Source organism: Charadrius vociferus, unplaced genomic scaffold (genome assembly GCF_000708025.1).
Source record: "Charadrius vociferus isolate BGI_N301 unplaced genomic scaffold, ASM70802v2 scaffold593, whole genome shotgun sequence".
In the NCBI taxonomy this organism is placed as follows: domain Eukaryota; kingdom Metazoa; phylum Chordata; class Aves; order Charadriiformes; family Charadriidae; genus Charadrius; species Charadrius vociferus.
The window spans coordinates 1,345,225-1,363,303 of NW_009647739.1; the positions used below are offsets into that span (position 1 = coordinate 1,345,225).

Genomic DNA, 18,079 nt, shown 5'->3' on the forward strand with positions numbered 1-18,079 from the left:
TCAGATCTCGCCAGCTTCTCTCTCTTCTGATCTCTTGGAACGAGATTTGCCATTTGTGCTCTCGTGCCGCCTCTCAGAAGAGCTCTTCTCTTTTCTCTCTCTGTCTCGTGACTTTTCTCTTGAAGATCGATCTCTAGAAGATCTGAAGTACAAAGTAAACCGTCACTATAAGCTTCACAACTAAAAACCATTTTCAAATATGCACAAAATGACATCATCTTTCTCTAAAAGGGCTATGGCATAACACAAGTTTCTTACAGAAATGTGCCTAGGTACTGCGCTGTCGGGAGCAACTCTGGGCCCTCACTGAGCTTTATGTAAGAGAACACTGGCTTTGCAGCACTGAGTGCACAGCGCAGCCTTTGTTACTCTCTCCTTAGAGCGGTCCTTTTCAAGCTCTTGCCACAGGGGCTCTCTGAAGTCTTCCCTGGGCCCCTTATTAGTTTACTGGGCCATACTAAAGTGCCTGCAATTTCTTTCTCATCTATCACTCAGCTCTGTTTGTGTCCTTCTAGACTGTTTTTTCATTACGCTCTAAGCTAGTGGCTTTCTGCTCAACTGCTTTAAATGCCAACTGTATTCTTGGGACTCAAATGCTTGCTCAGCCCTGGGCTTTTTCTACTTTATATCCTGACAAGCGTTGTCCTTGGCAGCACCCTGGGTTCAAAGTCAGGATGATTACAGATTTACATTCACAGCCCATAACACTGGGAAATCTTTTCACAATGCCCGAATGACAGCTCCAGATTTCCAGAAGTGCTTCACTGTATCAGCCCACACTGAATTAAGCAGAGGGCTTCATGTTAGGTGCAATCTGAAAAGGCTGTTTTCCTGTATGATTCACGCCAGCTTATCAACTAGCAGCCTTCAAAACGTGCTGATCCCAAATGAGCCTTAGCAGCCCGTACCCCTTCAGAACTAAGCAGAGGCTTTCACAGGCCGCGCAGAGCCAGCACATTTTACTCTAGGACTCAGTAGGCAGGTTTTTCTTTACAGTCACAAGAGGACCACCTGGCAGGTACCTGAGAGGTTCCAGCTTTCCTTCAGGTTGATTGTAAGGTTTGGAAATAGCGCATGATCGATATATTAGAACCATACAGGTCTCTGTATCACATGAGCCGTTTCATTTTCATTACATTGTGTCATTTAACCAGAAGACAACTTGAGTCTGTTTGGTAAGATTGACTCTTTTCCTGTTCCCACAACAATGCCTGCTGCCCGTAGTCCTCCTACCCCGAGATCTCCAGATCCTGTACCAGGTTCTCCGTTTCTTTATAAAAGTGAGACCATGGACCAGCAGAACCTGAATGCAGGTTTCATTAATTCTCGAGGTGAAAACAGAAGCTACGCTCTTTCACAGAACAGGGTTTTTCTGTTTTTTGGTTTTATTTTATTTTCCTAAACTGATCCTGGTCTCTCCCCGGTTCTCGGTAATTCTGGGGAGGTATGCCAACTAGCCAATCCCCCTACAATCTTGATGGGCTGATTTGAATGTGTTCAAGGTTTTCGAAGTAATCCCTTACCTGCTCTTTAGTAATAGTTATTACAGGGTCTTCCTCACTTCCTAATTGTCCAAACTTCTTTTCTTTATTTTTCATGTTCAAGACAGATTTAAAAAAGGACTTTAGTATCTCAGCCATTGGAGAATCAACAGCATTCACACACCCCCCTCAATCATTAACAGACTTATTTTTTTCAGACCATTATTTCCCTCCCCTTCATCAAGTATCTTTAAAACCTGTTCTTACCCCTTAGCTAAAGGGACACAAGACACACAACAGTAGGTTTGTTTCTAGAACTGTACTTGAGTGGTGGTGCCTAATCAGGTGAGACAGTGCTAAAGCACTCCCCCATTAATTAGGAGCATTTAAAAAAAGCCAGATCTAAGTTCAGCAAGTGCCTGGGACTTGCTCCTGGGCTTAGAGGGGCTGTAAGAAAACAATGAGTCCTTTCAATTTTTCTAATACTCCTACACATGCTTGCCTCATCCTTCCTCTAACACAGTGGGTGTTTTGCTAAGTTTCAGAAGAGACTTAAAGCACATCTTCAGACTATAGCGCTTCTCCTCAGCAACAGGAGAATGGTATACTCCTCCTCCTGGCTCCCCTCCCTCCAGTGCAGATTCCTCAAGAATTCTCTCTCTCTTGAGCAGCCTTCTAACAGAAGACTTCCCCCAGATCCCAAATCCTACGCTTCCTTCCCTGTGCCAGCACTGAGAGAAAGAAGCTGGGAAGCAGAAGATAACCACAGAAATGTAACATCAAAACTGCCTCTCAGTGACTTTTTTTTTTCTTTACAGTCACAAGAGGACCACCTGGCAGGTACACCAGGCTTTTACAGGCCTGGCGAGGCTCAGTTAGCTCAAGCAGGCCTTTGTGCTGCTGCTTATACAAGAAAACCAGCAACTTCTCAAGGCTCAGCACTGCAAATCAAGGAATCGGTTCTATCTCCTAGACTCCTCTCAAGCTGGGATCTCGCTGTACAGTTACTGCTTTACTGCTCTCACAGGAGGCCATCTACCATCGGCCACTGGGGAATCCTGCTTTGCCCCAGGAGCTGGTACAGGACACTGCAGCTGCTAACTTGAGAAACCGGTCATACTCCTGCTCGCTCTAAGGGACCGGGGAGGCTCACTGTGATGCCAGGGACTCCCCTTGTCAGAAGTACTCGTGTCAGGAATACGTACTTGTGTTTTGAACTCCTGTCTCTGGAACCCCGTCGATGACCTCTGCTGTGGCTGCGGGAACGGCTCCGGTGGCGTCTGTGTCGGTCTCGGGACCGGGAACGAGACTTCCGCCTTTCACGGGAAGCCGATCTTGAGCGTCTTCGCCTCCTATCCCGAGACCGTGATCTGAAGAGGACAGAGATTGCCTCAGATTCAGGAGATGGGCCAATACATCGGATCTGTACACCTGAGCCCAACTCTCAGACATTCCCAAGTAACAAATATCCAAAGCATAACACTCACCCCCCAGCCTCATCCCTGCCTGCAGAGAAGGCAGATCACCTACAGGGTGGGCATCTCCCTCCTGGGCCTCATGCTACCAACAAAATGCCAGTGGGTACATTTGAGTTGCTGGGAAGCTTATAGAAAAAGCTCCCATCATTAACATAAGCGTGAGCCAATGCCTAGAGCAGAGCTTACCAACCATGCCTCACGCAAAGCAAGGCCTGTATCAGTAGAAGAGAGGCCAAAGTAGCATGTGAAATTATCATAACCCATATGGCAGTCTGCCAAAAGAGAGTCTCCCTTGTGGAAGTACTGCACTTTAGAAGCAGATTTGTTTCAATCTGCTCAAAAAAAAAAACCAAACAAAGGATGCCAATGTATGGCAAGCAGTAGAAGATCGCCAGGTACGTGATCACTGAGAGAAGGCTGTCATAGCGCTAAGGCAAGCTCTTCACAGAGACATGGGGGCTTTAATCTTGAATCTCTGTATTTTTACATCTGAGGTATTATATACATAACACGTATCTTTCAGACATTAAAACTATGAAAGTATATTAGGTATTTATTGAAAAAGGCATCAAGTACATTCTTAGACTCAAACTGGGGAGCACGCAGCACACACTGTCCTGACCGAGCTAGCCAGCATCTGCTTTTAGCCCAAAAGGTGGCATTAAGTTGCACAGCACCACTGAGGTGCCCAAACAGTAGTTCTCATTTCTTTCAGGGAGCACAACAAGGACACTGGAGCACCGAATGAACTCCATTTGCGAGACCCATGAAAAAGCTCGGTAGCTAGATAGAACCACAAACAGGTGTTTGGGGGAACTGGAGGAGAACTGCACACTCACCTTCGACGATCTCTATTTCTTGATCCAGACCTAGAAAGGAGAGTTAAGCAAGAGAAGGTATGATACAGTCAGTGGGTTTTTAATAGAGCAACCCATTTACCCTGGTAGCTCTTCACACAATACCCCAAGTAATACGTCGATTAAAAAAAAGCTTGCCAAAAAGACATTAGAACACAGTTATCTTCAATTTGCAGGGTGGGGGGAACAGAAATCTGTCAAAAACTGACGAACTTTGTAAAATTCCTGGTTTCTACATGCAGAGCTTCTTGTCAAAACAGAAAAAGTTTACAAACCAATTCAGTCTCTGTTAATAAAACACCAGATCAACACTAATATTTCCAAGGAAAAGTGCCAGCCTCCAGTGAGAAAGACACTTGACAATTTTCTGACTTTGGTTCCTTTAATGTCATTGCACATTAAAAAGGTTTTAATAAAGAGAAAATACAGGATTTTCTCACTCATCATGTTTATTTAACAAATATTGGATGGAAGTTTGTATCAATTGTTTTATTTCTTTTTGGGGAAAGACAAGCTAGGAAAAAAAGAGGGGACACAGATGCAAGGGAAGAACTATGACTCAAAAGTAACTGAGATACACAGGAAATCCTTCATCCCAGACTTAGAAAGCGACTTGAGAACAATCATCCAAGTCTCACTATTCTTTCTCACATTTCTATGGCTTCAGAGCTCATATATGGCACTCTAACCTTAACGCTGTAAGCATTAGCTTTTGACAGCCTGTAAATAACAATGTCACAATTCTTTCAACTTCTGAAGCGCCATTACACAGCACCACTTAAAATACCACTCTATGCAAAATACCACTTGAAATACCACTCCACTCCCTTTTTCTCTATAGCCACATTTCAGAGCCAGCCTACACCAAAATGTCACACACTACCCAAACGATCTCTTTTTGCTTTAATTGAGAAGTGGCCAGTCTCCTTGTTTAGTGACTTAGAGACTCACTCTTGTAATTGCTCCCTTCTCCCCACTGCATACAGACTCACAGGGTCTGTTCCAGTTCCACAGCCACACACCTGTTCTGGCACTGTAACAAGAGACACGGCTGAAAGCTACACGCAAGACAGAATTTCAAAAAGCAATAGGGAAGCATCTATTTTAATAATAAAGTAAAACCATAAGACAAGATTAAGAGAATCAATGTGCACCGACATTCCTCCGTGATGAAATGGGATTGTTCAATTATGGTAGAATGAAAAAAAAAAACCCGAAAAATTTAGAAAGAATTCAGGTAGGAGGACTGTAAACAAGGTGGAGTCAGGCAAATGAACCATGCGCTGAGGCAACACACAAGACAACCAAATGAAGGAAAAGCTGATAAACCAGGAGAGCAAGGCAATAGCCACACACCTCCTCTTTCATGTAACAGAACCTGACAGAGCAGCAGGACCTCCTGTAGATGCCTGGCAGGCAGCTGAATTTTTTTTTGGTGGCTGTAATTACTCCAAGTTCTTAATGTTCTTTTCCTCCTGATCACTTTATTCTGAATCACCGGTGCACACATCCACACAAAGCCATTCCATATCCCCTGAAAAGCCTGGCTGCCCTTCCACGCCTATGATCTGAGCAGGAGTTTGCACAATAAACTCCTGATAATCACTCTCTAGCACTATACTTCAGAATTCAGGAAGCATCTAACAAAACAGCACTTACCTTACTAGCCTGAATCAGTATACAACAGGAGACAGTAGAAGACTGCTGTCCAGAGAAGTGAGAGGCTGATCATACTTATTTTTTTCCCCTCTTTTTTGTCCCTGCATCACAGAGGCTGCACGCTGAGTTTCATAACCTGTGTTTTGTCCAACTTACTACAAAGGAAATCCATTTGGCAACTCCACCTAGACTTGTTTGCCGGCGTACTCTGGAAGCAAATACCGATGTCTGCTCTTCCAAGCACGCCACCTCTTCAGTATTAAGAGATTACTACTGGGTAGCCCATAGTCACCAGCAACACAAAACAACACAGGACAGAAGACTTGTCTTTATTTGCCACTACAGTTCACTCATTCCTACGTAGAAATCACAGTTTAGTTGACAAATTAATAAGTCTGTGACAGCCAGAGTTTCACATGTGAATCTACAGGTTTCCATAGTATGTCATAGTGCCTATAAGCCGCCAAAGACTTCTCGAAGTCAAGCGGTACTCTTTCTCCTACTGAATAATACCGTGAAGATGCTGCATATGAAGACAGGACAAGAAAAATTATGAAGACAATACATTTGCAATGGTTCCTCCAAGTATCAAGCTGTATATTAGAGGCAGTCTGAAAGGCAGAAGTCATTGATTAGTTTTTGATGGAAAAACGCCCCTGTAAGCATGGTGTTGCACAGCTCCCAGAGAAGGTGCTGAGAAATCAAGAAATCTGGGCTCTAGTCCCAGTTCTGACACTATGTGTCCACTGGGAAAACTATTTTCATTCTTTGGGTCAAGTTCTCATTGTGGAGAGGCAAATAACTTGACCGTGTGGCCGAGTGCCATATGGCACTCCTGGCTCCTTCATAACATGCTTTTCTGTGGTATCTGAACAGAGAAGCATACAGATGCCTCCATACAGAGAGAGCACAAAGGCTGGCCAAATAGTGCCATGTATGGAACCAGCAAGAACTCAGACTTTAGGCCAACTCAGTGCAGTTCTTAAACACTTCACATTTAAAGTATTAAATATACAAAAGTCATCTTCAACCCCCCTTATCAGATGCATCCATATGTGCACTACCTCTGAACACAAGAGGCTCCTTAACAATCAGGAACTGAGATTTAAAAAAAAAATAAACCAAACACAAACAAAAAAAAACAACAACAAAAAAAGACAAACACAAAAACCAAACCACAGACATGCCACATTAAGAAGAAAGCCAGAATTCTGAGGAGATCCAGAGAACTCTTCCTGAAGGCAACTCAGTTGAGCAATTTTCACACAGAAATGATCTCCAGGAAGAAGAGGCACCATGGAGACAGACACACTAAATCCAGGTTAGATATAGTCCTACTGTTGGTCTGAAAGAGCCTGCCACAAAGGAGCTCCATGGGAAGACACTTCTTGTTTCATTTCCATCTTTCTGTCCACAGCAACAACATACATCTGTCTCTTTTGATTAACTCCAGCACTCATCAGCCAGTTCCAGATTCTGCAGCTCTCAAATATACCTGCATTACTAACAAAGTTGAACGGCTGCCAGAAAGTTGTGAGGCTCCACATGAAGTGCTGCAGTTCAGGATAAAGCTGCAGCATGAACTGGCATTTCATATGACACTAGGCAATCCACGTGGAGAGAGAACTCACATAAAACACTCCAACTGGAGAACACATAACAATTTGGGGTTTGCATCTTCCCAATGCATCAAAATCACCAAGCCACAGACCACAGAAAACCAAACTGCTTCAAATCTGGTATTTATTTGCTAGCATTTCCAGCAATGCATGCCCAGAAGCCAGCATCATCTTAGAGCAGACTGCAGTTATGTATCTCTCATGCCTCAGACATAGATAGCTGAAACACACTCTGCAGTTTACACTGAGCATCAAACTAAGCTTTCCACAGGCAGCAAGGCTGTTTTTTGTTTTTTTTGACGCAAGAAGAGGAGAAAGATGTGAGGTAACTGGGGAAATGCTGAGACAATGAGAACAGCATTCCTACTTGGCCACTTCCTCTGCCTGACCATTGGAAATAACCACCCTCTCCACAGCAGGCTGTTTAACCAAGTTGTTTACACACAAGATGCCTACTCAAGTAAAGAAGAAATAGTTTTTCCAGTTCAGCTGGCAAGAGGCAGAAGAGCTTGTCCTGAGAATACCAACACTGCAGTCACTCCCACTGTTCAGGGATTATAGCCATATGAGCAGAAGATGACACATGGCCACAACCACCAGAAGCAGCCACTCCTTGGGATCTCTTGGATCCCCCAGGAAGCGTTTTCCAAAGCTGTGCCAAAAGCACCTGACTTCTTGTAGAAAAGTTTCTGAGCAAGACAGGCAGCCCCCCATCTGGCTTATGGCTACCAGCTCCATTCTGCTGTTGCCTCCTAGCCTGGAAGGGAGGAGGGATGTCCAGGGAATTTTTGCATGACTAGTACCATTTGAGCAGACCTAGTCCTCACTCATCTTAAACTTTCCCACTCAGACGCATTGGATGAGGGCATTTTATCAATTCAGATTCCCAAAGACAGGGACTAGACCAATACAAGCCTTAAGACTACAAGGAGCTCACATCTTTCAGATACACGATGGAGGTTAAAACAATACACATACAATCACTCTAAGGTGGGGGTTTTGAGCATTTGTTTTAATCTTTAACTGAATGCCAAGGTGCTCACACAGGATCTGGAGCATTTCCAACAGCTGCTCCAGCAGCAACTGCTGCTTTCCTGCAATGCTCAGATGCAAGAAATCAGACTATTTCAAAACCAACTTCACAAACCAGTTATCGGCTTCCACTTACCGTCTGCCCATTCTCTCCTCTCGTTCTCTCTCCTCTCTCCGTCTCAAACGATCCTGGTTTCTCTTCTCTTGCTTTTCTGCCACTGTTTTCTAGAAAAAAGTTCACATTGCATTTCAGCCATACAGTAACACGTCAAAGAGATCTGCAGGGAGACTATTTGGGTGATAAGACAAAGAACCATTTCACTGCCTTTTATGTGCTAGTCAAGACCTCTGTCAAGGTTCTCATTTTCCTAAAAGTTTCACCAACATTCATCAGTGCAAGAAATGCTACTCTGCCTCGAGTGCTTGCACTCAAACAGACAAGCCCATAAGCTTTGAGGCAAGGGACTGTCTCACCACGAGCATACACAACACAATGAAACAGTGCTCTGGCCTCGCACCAATCGAGGCACTGACCTCAATATACTGCCTAGTGAATACTGCACAGGAATCACAATGGTTATTCAAGCAGGCTAAATGTGTCTGTTTGCGAGCAAGGCCAGCACCGCAATTCCATTAGAAACCATTCCAGAAAACTTCTAAATCACTTCAGCTACTGAAGATCATCTTCACTGACCACACTATGTGAAACTTCGGTTCACACATTTCGTTAAGAGGTCTCAAAGTGCTCTTCAGTATTCAAAAAACTCACAGTGACGAATTTTAGCCAAACCAATGAGAATGAGCAATGGGACAGTCACATGTATTTAAGGAAGAAATGACAGCAGTGATCTGGTTTGACTAATTCTGAGGGTACATATTTAGTTAGACAGAAATTACAGAACAGAACCCAAGATGAGGCTACTTAAACCTCCACTTGAAGTTTCAATCAGAAATTTCTGGGCTTCTACAAGCATTCTGCAAAGAATCCTGTATGAATCTAATAAAAGTGTTGAATGCCTTCAGAACTACAAGGACAAGGTTTAAGACAGAGAGAATTACCCTCAGCTGATCCAGTTTCTCACGAATCTGAATGAAACCCAAGTGTAATTTGCCTCCAAAGTGGTCAGCAAGACGCCGGTCGTTGTCATGGAGACCCAGATATGCTGAACAGACCTCACACACACGCAGCTTCTGCTGCTGGAAACTGGATGCAGGCATTGAATTTCGGTATTCTTCCTAAAGGGAGGCAAAAAACCCACACAAAAGTCAGGGAACCCTTACATAGTCACGACCCTCCAGGGAAACCAAAAATTACCACCCCTCATCCAAAGATAAAAAAAAAAAAAAAAAAAAAAAAAAAAATCACACTCAATATAAAGGAGGTACCCTACAAAACACTCTGTGAGCACAGCTAACCTGACAGTCTATCCCTGCAAGTTACTAGTGACCAAAGACTTTGGAGGACAAATCCCCCCCCTGCCCCAGTCAGCTATCTTCACTAGATAAAAGTTTCCAAAAAGCTTTTTTTCACCTACGACACTACACTGCCAACTCCTTTCCAGCACATGGCTGAAACTGAAAAAGAAGGTGCTGGCAAGATAGAAAAAGAGGTAGGAACTACTCAGCTGTTTGTCATATGCTCAGCCTCGCTCAGTCCACTATTACAATTCATAGGAGAACCAAGGCCATACCTCTGCCTCTTTCTTTTTTGCTCGGACTTTCTCCACTTCCATCAGGATCTTTTGAGACTCATCAACATTTCCTTCAGCTCCCAGCTGTTCAGCTTTAGCTAGGAGTTTTCCAATGTCTTCATTCAGCTCATGTACTTTCTCTGCCTAAGGAGAATAGTTAAGTTTTTAGTAAGACAAAAACTTGCTAAAGCTTGCAGGTCAACTTTTCTTTTTCCTCTAAAAAAAAATAAATATATATATTAACAAAAGCAGTGTTTGGAAGATGACCATAAATCTCCAAAAGTCAAAGAAGTCCCAACAAAAAGGGACTGGGGGACCAAGTACAAGCAATGCAGTCACAGACATACAGAAAAGAGAAACTAGACACGGAGAGGACATCATCAGTTCTGCTGCAAACAGTGGCCCATTTCTGGCTTGCAGGACAAGATAGAGTTTGCAAAACCAGCTTCAGAAATGCTTTGTATGGTCCCCATGAAGGAAGCTCCCAAAGAGGAAACTCCATGAGCATTTATTAAGTAAAAAGACAACAATCATGGGATGGATTTACTACTCTAAGCTATTACATTAACACTGAATAGTAGGGAGGAAACCAATGCTTTACTGCCAGGCTAAAGCAACCTATTTTAGAGTTCACGTTATACACTTCTATGTCCCTCTGAACCTTTAAGTTTGCCACAAGAATGGCCAGACAAGTATTTGAGAATGGCTGGAATCCACAGTGTCTTTGGGAGCTTAACTTCCCAGTATCAATGGTGTCAGGACAACAGAGCACCAGTGCTCTCACACAGACTTTCAGAACAAACGTTTACTGAGAGGACAATACCTTTGCAGACACTTCCGCACTGATCTCTTCCTGTGTCTCAGCCAGGCGTTTCTTGGCCAGTTCTGTTCTCCTATCACACTCTGCGATGAAGGATTCCAGGTGATCCATCGCCTGCATGTTCAGACAAAGAATTGTGAATAAAGATGCTCTCCATGCCTGATTTAGCTTTGACAGCCAACAGCTAGCTGGTGCAATCCCTGTATAATGCACCCACAACCTCAAGAATGGATGCCTTGAGAAAAAGATAGATGACACCGCAGAAAAAGTAAAATTTGCTCCCTGCCCTTAAGTCTGTCATCTGTCTGGAACCTGACACAGTTCCTTTACTTTGACACGTAACAGGATGCTCACATGAAGACTGCTTTCCACGCATGAGCAACAGGTGCAAAGACAAAAGCACTGAAATAACATGAAAAGAGAAGACAGAAATGTTCTTCCGCTTGATCTGTTCCATCATAGAAAGCTAAATCTGGCAAAAATGAAACCACAGAGCAGCAGGCTTTTAACGTCAAATCTCCTTCTGGGACAGGCCACCAGGCTACAATGACCTGGTACAGAGCAGCAGGTGTGGGACGTAAGGAATGCCAGAGGAGCCTCCCAGCTAGCTGGACTAATGGGGTTGCAAGGACCATAATTACTTTTACAATTTCAAGCCAGCATTCGGGAAGGCGCTGCACATTCTTGTCAGATAACACATCAAATAACATGGCTAGCTGAAATGCCCACCAAGTTCTACTGTTCAGTCAAATAACTTCAAGTGGCAGTTTCCAAAAAGGTAACAAAAATTTCTCCGTACTCACATCCAGCTCAAAAAACAGGTCTCTCTCTTTACTTGCAATCTCATAATCTGCTCGCAGTGCCAGGTCGTGGATCTTTGTACATTCTCCCAGGTCCATTCGCTGTTGAAAAGAAAAAGGAAAATCAACATTTGAACACTCCATTATGGGAAAAAGCAGCAGATACTTAACTCTTGCCAACTGTTTCACATCAAAATACAGCCTCTTTAGGCAGAAAAGCTTCCTCTTAGCCTCTCAGTAACAGAACTAGCTAGAAAAACCACATGCTTGCTAGAATCCCTTCTCTGGGTGTTCCTGGAACATTAAAACATCCCAAATGTTTGGAAAGTCCAGTCCTACTTCTGCTCTAGGTCACAGCACAGCCTTAGAAATTGCTGGGAGGGAGCTGGGAAGGCGCAGCATACTGCCGCAGCAACACCTTCAATGGGCACCGAATGCCTCCTACTATGGACCTACAGCACAGCTTTGTACCCTGTTTAAAGCTCACATCTGTGTCAGGAGGAGCCCTAGTAATGTACTGAAAGATACCAAATCATAGAACACAGAGGGAATGCTTCCTATGAAGAACAAATGGACTCAAGGGAATAACGGGTGCGGCCAGTAGAAAAGCATAAACCCACGGTCAGCAACAGCAGACTCTGAATCCTACAGCTAGCCCCTTCCCACATTCCGCTGTGGTCTGGGATTTTAAAACCTGCCCAGCAAAGCTAATTCCTACGCTTAAGCTCATCTAATAAAAGACTTGTTGAGAGCACCTCCTCTCCCAGAAAGCCCTGACTTGCATGCTGCGCATCACTCCCATTGCAGTTGATGCTATTTAAATTTGTTATTTTTCCCCAACCTAGTAGTTAATAGCCACATGAACCAAAGTTAATTATGCTCTCAAACCATGGAAATTGCATTTTGACATTATCAATATGTAACAGAGAACATTTTTCTTATTCTTAAGTAGAAAAAGAATATGACATTTTGAAAGCCAAAATAATAAAAGGCCTAAGTGTGAGCTGCAGTTATGAATGGTAGGGTACATGTCACCTCAGCCAACCATTCTGTTCTCTCCCAGTCACCATCAGTCCCAAGGAGCCCAAACCTGAACACAGCACAACAGGTGTCAACTCACTGAACTGCAGAAAAAGCTAAATACAACTAGATCAGGATCAATCCCTGTGGAACACCACAAACTAGAGCTGGGGGTGCCAGGGGCACCTATGCAAAGCACGTGGACAGCAGCAACGGAAGTGTTTAGAATGAAGCAAAGCAAGTAAAGCAAGCTCCACCAGGTAATGCAATTACTTGTGTTTTTAGCCTTTCTTTTTTAAACAAAGAAAACGATTCTGGATGACTTGCCACTATTTAGTCTTCCTCATTTTGCTCAGATTTACCAGAAACATGAGGCCACAGGCAGCAGGCTACAGAAACAGACACTGCATCCAGGAATAATCCTGCTGAGCTCTCTAATGGGGGAAATTTAATGCCTACAAAAAAAAGCATTCTGGTACTTTCAGAGCTTAATCATGTTCCTCTTCAGGCAAGTCTCTTCAAAGAATGCTAGCAAGCTACTGTTATTTTACCACAAAAGTAACCTCCCATGATGTGACTTAAATCTTTTATTCTTATGGTTATTCTACTGAGATCCCTGTCCAATATAGGGAAAAACCAGCAATATTAGATATGATTGTCACAGATCATAAGCATTCTTATCTGAAGTCTTCTTGCAAGCTGAGCCACTAGCTCCACTTTAGAGAAAGGGCTCCAATCCAAAACTTCACAATAGCCTACAAAGTGCTCTGTATTCCTCTCCCTGTTTGTTAAAAAGGTAACGACTCTCTCAACCTCTTCCTCTGGGGGAGAACATTCAGGTTTCCCCAGCATACAAACCTCAAGTCTTCCTCCACATCCTTGGAGATGACCTAGGCACAGGTGTTGCTCACTTCAGGGAAGACCACTAGCCCTTTTGTCTCAAAGAACCCCTTTGTCTCAGGGAGGCCTGGCATCAAATACTCAGCCTTTCCAGCCCTGATCGTGACTTGCTCCAGTTAACACCTGTGGCTGGTTTATAATACAGGTCTTTGAGACAGGTAACCAGCAAAGCCTGAGTAAAGATTTAATTCCCCATACACACAAAAATTTAATACATTTAGATGCCACTGATAATTAGACCTGCTCACATTTGCTGAGTAATACACATTCCGAGGTATCTCTTATGATCTCCACTAAACTGATAACTCACCAAAAAGTCTATTTCCACAACAAAGGCTCTTTAATAGTAATCAGAGCTGCAGAGTTTTGCCCAAGTAAAAAAGGAAAGCCCCCCACAAACCAATTCTGTAGCGTACAGAATCACTCATAACTCCTGTGGGAAGACAGACACGACACAACTAATTCCCTGAATGTAATTTCCAAAGCTATGTTTTACCTGGGCAGCTTTCAGACTCGTCTGTCCACTTATTAGTGGAGCTAAAATTCAGGAGGATTACCAGCTGATGCCACCTCTGAATGTGCTGCAGTACCTCCACTGACAGAAATATGCTTACCGTTAGCTGCGCAGCTAACTCAGTGCAGGTGACTAATGATCTAGTGACAAATACCCTGATAACAACGCACAGGCATATTACACTAACTTGTGTTCTCCCAGAGTTTTCCTCCTTTCCCATGGAGACCAAAATGAAAACCATTGTCATTTATTTAGTGATAAGTTTAGACAAGTTTCTGGGGTCAAAGGCTTTTATGACCAGGAACATTGGCCCAACTAAACAAAGCAAACATCAGCATGCCTTCTGCAGCTCTCAGGAATGTTCCAGAGCTTTACTTACAGTCTGGACTCCTTCTCTTACTCTGCACCTGAAGGTCAGTGAATGGGACTCCATTACATTTCACTGAGCACAGCTACCCAAGGGATCCAGCTTCCTGCTCATCTCCAATCAGCCTCCCACTAAGGAATAGCTGCACATGTGAAGGATGCAGCAGTAAGAATGCCTTCAGGATGCAACATAACCAGCACCAGAAGGGTCAGGGCATCTGTTGCAAGTTTCCAAAAATATCCAAGGTGCTGATTTCGGCAATAAAACACATCCAGAGATGGATGCTACCCCCTCCAGATGAGGCTGGTTCACCCACACAGCTCTTCCTTTAATGGAGCACCGTAAGATGCCAGTGAACCTGACCAAGATCACGAGGAAAGCCTGTGCGTTCCAGTTATGTTTCATTCTGCGCTGGTACCGCTGACAGCTGAAATGCTGTTCCCATTCCAGACATCACATGTTGTTTCAACACGTATCTGTGGCACCAGAACTTTTTCTTGCCCCCAAGAACCTGCTGACAGCAGTGCAGGGAGCTCCACAGCCACTTAAAGGCCACCACAAGATCATCTGAGCGATCCACAAGTTCACTTGCACAGAAGCAGTCTTCCTTCCTGCTCCCGTGTGAGATTTCTGAGCACAAATTCCACAGCACAAGGGAAGAGACAACTCACTGTAGACAAGTAACAACAGAAGCAAGAGAAACAGATTTCTCAATGTGCTTCTCTGCCCCAGGACTTCCTCTGTGCTTTGGCACTAGCTCCAACAGTCACACATCACTTAATTCCACCCCTTCAACTCACCCTTTACCTTCTTCCTGGAAACATGCCAGAAGAGGTAGAAAGCAGCCTGCATCTTCAAAGCACCCTTTGGGCCCCAAAAAACTGTTAAGAGTCTCATGTCAAAAACCATACCCTAACAACAGCAACATGGACAAAGGATAGAGGTGGGCAGAAGGCGATTTAAGCAGCTTTGCAATTCTGAAATGGAAGTGAGGGGGACATGGAGGCTGATGGAGCGATTGCTGAAAAATACATCTGAGCTTCAAGTTACTAAAAAAAAATATGGAAATTATAGAGATTGCTGTTCAACTTCCAATCTTATTCTACAATAGCAGCCATTGAGAAGCTAAAGTTTGGGTGCTCAGAGCGGAGGCAGCTTTTGCTAAAGTTCTTTCTACTAGTGCTGCCACAGAGTCTTGCTATCAGAGTGACACAAACAAGAGGAAGGAGTGCCAGCCCTCCCCTTTGTTGGTAACACGCTGTCTCAAACTCAGCTCTTGAAATAACAGCAGGAAGGGCTATAAATAACGACAGTATCTTTAAACAATCTGGTTAAGTGGATGAACAATGTGAATCGCCACAGTATTTACCATCAAACAGTGAGGTGAAGATGGGTTTCAAACATCTATATTCATCTCCACCCTGCAATTCTGTAATACAGCAACAATTACAAAAGCCATGCACTGTTTTCTTTTGAAAGTCAGACTGCATCTTTCATCTGGACGCCGAAACTGAATATTCACTTTGCAAGATCTTGCTGTTAAAAGCCCACATCACCTTTTGCTCTCAGAGAGAACATGAGAGCCAAACCTTTGAAAACTGGCCAGCTCTGTCTCCAGAGGGCAGCAGTGAAGGAGCCGACTCAACCGTTTCAAACCAGTCAGGCAGAGTGACACACTGCTCGGACCAAACGACTCAAAGTCGGCCTGAGCTGTAACCTGCCATTAGCACATCAACCGGTAATGACAAAAAAGCTGCCATTCCATCAGGGGAACATCACGTGATTGGAGAGAGGAGACTGAGCAGCTCCATAGGCTAAGGATTATTGCAGCTGGTGAGAAAAAAGAATTGCTAACCTGAAGATGCAATGGTGAACTAAAGCACCCAGGACAGCAGACTAGCTACGGTCTTGCGACCCCCACAGGACAAGTTTGAGGCTCTAACCATCTCAAACTGCTAAAAGAGAAATAACCTTGCAACTTCATGTGGGATTGTGAGAGAAAAAACATTTCAAGCTCATTCTGAGAGCTACTGACTTCAGCAGTTCCATACACAGGTCACAGAACCTGAAATTAAAATTGTGACTGCTCCTTGGGCACAGAAAGTCTGATCTTTCCTAGAAGTTACCTACAATGCACAGATGAACCCTGAAGAGCTGTACCAACATCTGCCTCACCAGAATTCCTCATTACAGAGAATATACTTACTGTTCCGGCCAGGATATCATGAGGACAGCAATCCAGAAGATGGCTCTTGCAAACACGATCGTCTGTAAACTTCACCCTTTGTCTGGTTTCATCTCCTGAAATTCATTTGTGGTTTTAAATAAGGAGACATTAGAATACCAATAAGAGAACAAAGATGTCGGTATGATCATTTCGCATCAATATGCAGATTAAAACACTTGGCGTTCCTGCTCCCCAAAATTACTCAAAAAAAGCTCAGAGGGTAACAGGATATTCTGGAACACTTATAATTGGCAACAAACACTATTTTAGCATTTATTCATCCAGTACACCATGTTAAACACAGTGTTGGCGAGCCAAGTAACGTCCAAGGCCTGTCATCCATATAAAGAGACAGCACAGCCAGAAGAGAAAAAAGGAGACAGACAGTCTGGCTCACAGCCAAAACCTTTTTTTTTCCCCCCCTTTTTTACTGTGAGGAAGGGGCAGGAGGTACCAAAACCCATGCTATCGGAGGGCCATGAATCACAAAACAGGGCTGTGCTGGACATTTTTTATAGCCACTTGCTATTTGCTCATCTGATAGTTAAGACATCGGTCCATTTGGTTTGAAAAACCAAATATGCAGTGTGCTTTCCAAGGCCGTGCAAAGACGAATCTTGTAGGTCTTGGCCTGGAACACGAAGCTTGCTTCCCACCCACATCCCACCCTCAGAAGACATTTTACACTCAGGAGCCACTTAAACAAGACAATATCAGAAAAGCAAAAAAATAAAAAATAAAAAAGAAACAAAGTTAGTCAATACACACTGCGAGCTCCAACATATACTATACCCATCTGCATTCTTCAAGACCTCAGCTGCAGAATTTTATGCCCACTGTTGAAAAGTTTTAAAGGAAAAGTTTTCTTGCCCACACCTGCAGTAAGGAAGTCAGGGGAATGATACATAAAAGTAAAGGCAAAGTGGTAATGGTATGTGACAATTTTAAAGCTCATCTGTGTATATGACACAGGTATGTGTAATACTAAAGTATGAATATAGTTTAGGATTCGCAAGCATCCAGGAATAATGTTGTGTCTACTGAAAATGTTTTTTTATTTTTTTTTTCTTTCTAAGCTACACTTTAAAAGTTACTTGTGAAAAAAAAAGCAAACACTTTTTTTTTTTGTTATAACAGCTTTAAAAATTGGTTGTGACTCACGGCTCGATGAACATGAGGCTTTTCTGCAACTCCCTTGCAGATTGATGTAGGCAGGCAAAGATACACTGAACCTTTATAAATAAAATAGAGGGGCCACAATTGTTCAGTTTGTATGAAATAAAAATATGGGAAGCAATTCAATAGCAACTCAATACACAAAGAAAGAAAAGCACTTATTCACTTACGAAACAAAGTGCAAAGTACCTGAACAGCCCTGCTAACGTGCCAAAGGGAATTTAAGTACTCGGCAAGTCGCAGAAGGGAGAAACAAACCGCAGTGGGAACATATTTTGCAAAGGCTGCCACATTTCTTTTCTTGGACAACAACTATACCGGCCGGCTCCCGCAGGCACACCTACCTACATGCCTCTGTATGTACGGCGTGGCCTGGGCACGGAGCTTTCCCTAAAACCTCTCTGCGGCAGCCGGGGCCCGGAGCGGCGGGCTTCTCCC

The 18,079-nt window shown here is 43.6% G+C and overlaps 1 protein-coding gene across 1 annotated transcript; it reads right to left on the minus strand.

Annotated features, from left to right (window-relative positions):
• LUC7L (LUC7-like (S. cerevisiae)) lies at positions 1 to 17,267 on the minus strand. Its single transcript, XM_009881926.1, has 10 exons — positions 17,258 to 17,267; positions 16,445 to 16,539; positions 11,441 to 11,539; positions 10,641 to 10,751; positions 9,818 to 9,961; positions 9,186 to 9,362; positions 8,263 to 8,351; positions 3,799 to 3,828; positions 2,687 to 2,851; positions 1 to 142 (listed from the first exon to the last, which is right to left on the minus strand). The coding sequence occupies exons 1-10, from the start codon at positions 17,265 to 17,267 to the stop codon at positions 1 to 3; spliced, it is 1,062 nt and encodes a 353-aa protein (XP_009880228.1).
• Positions 17,268 to 18,079: the final 812 nt, after the last annotated feature.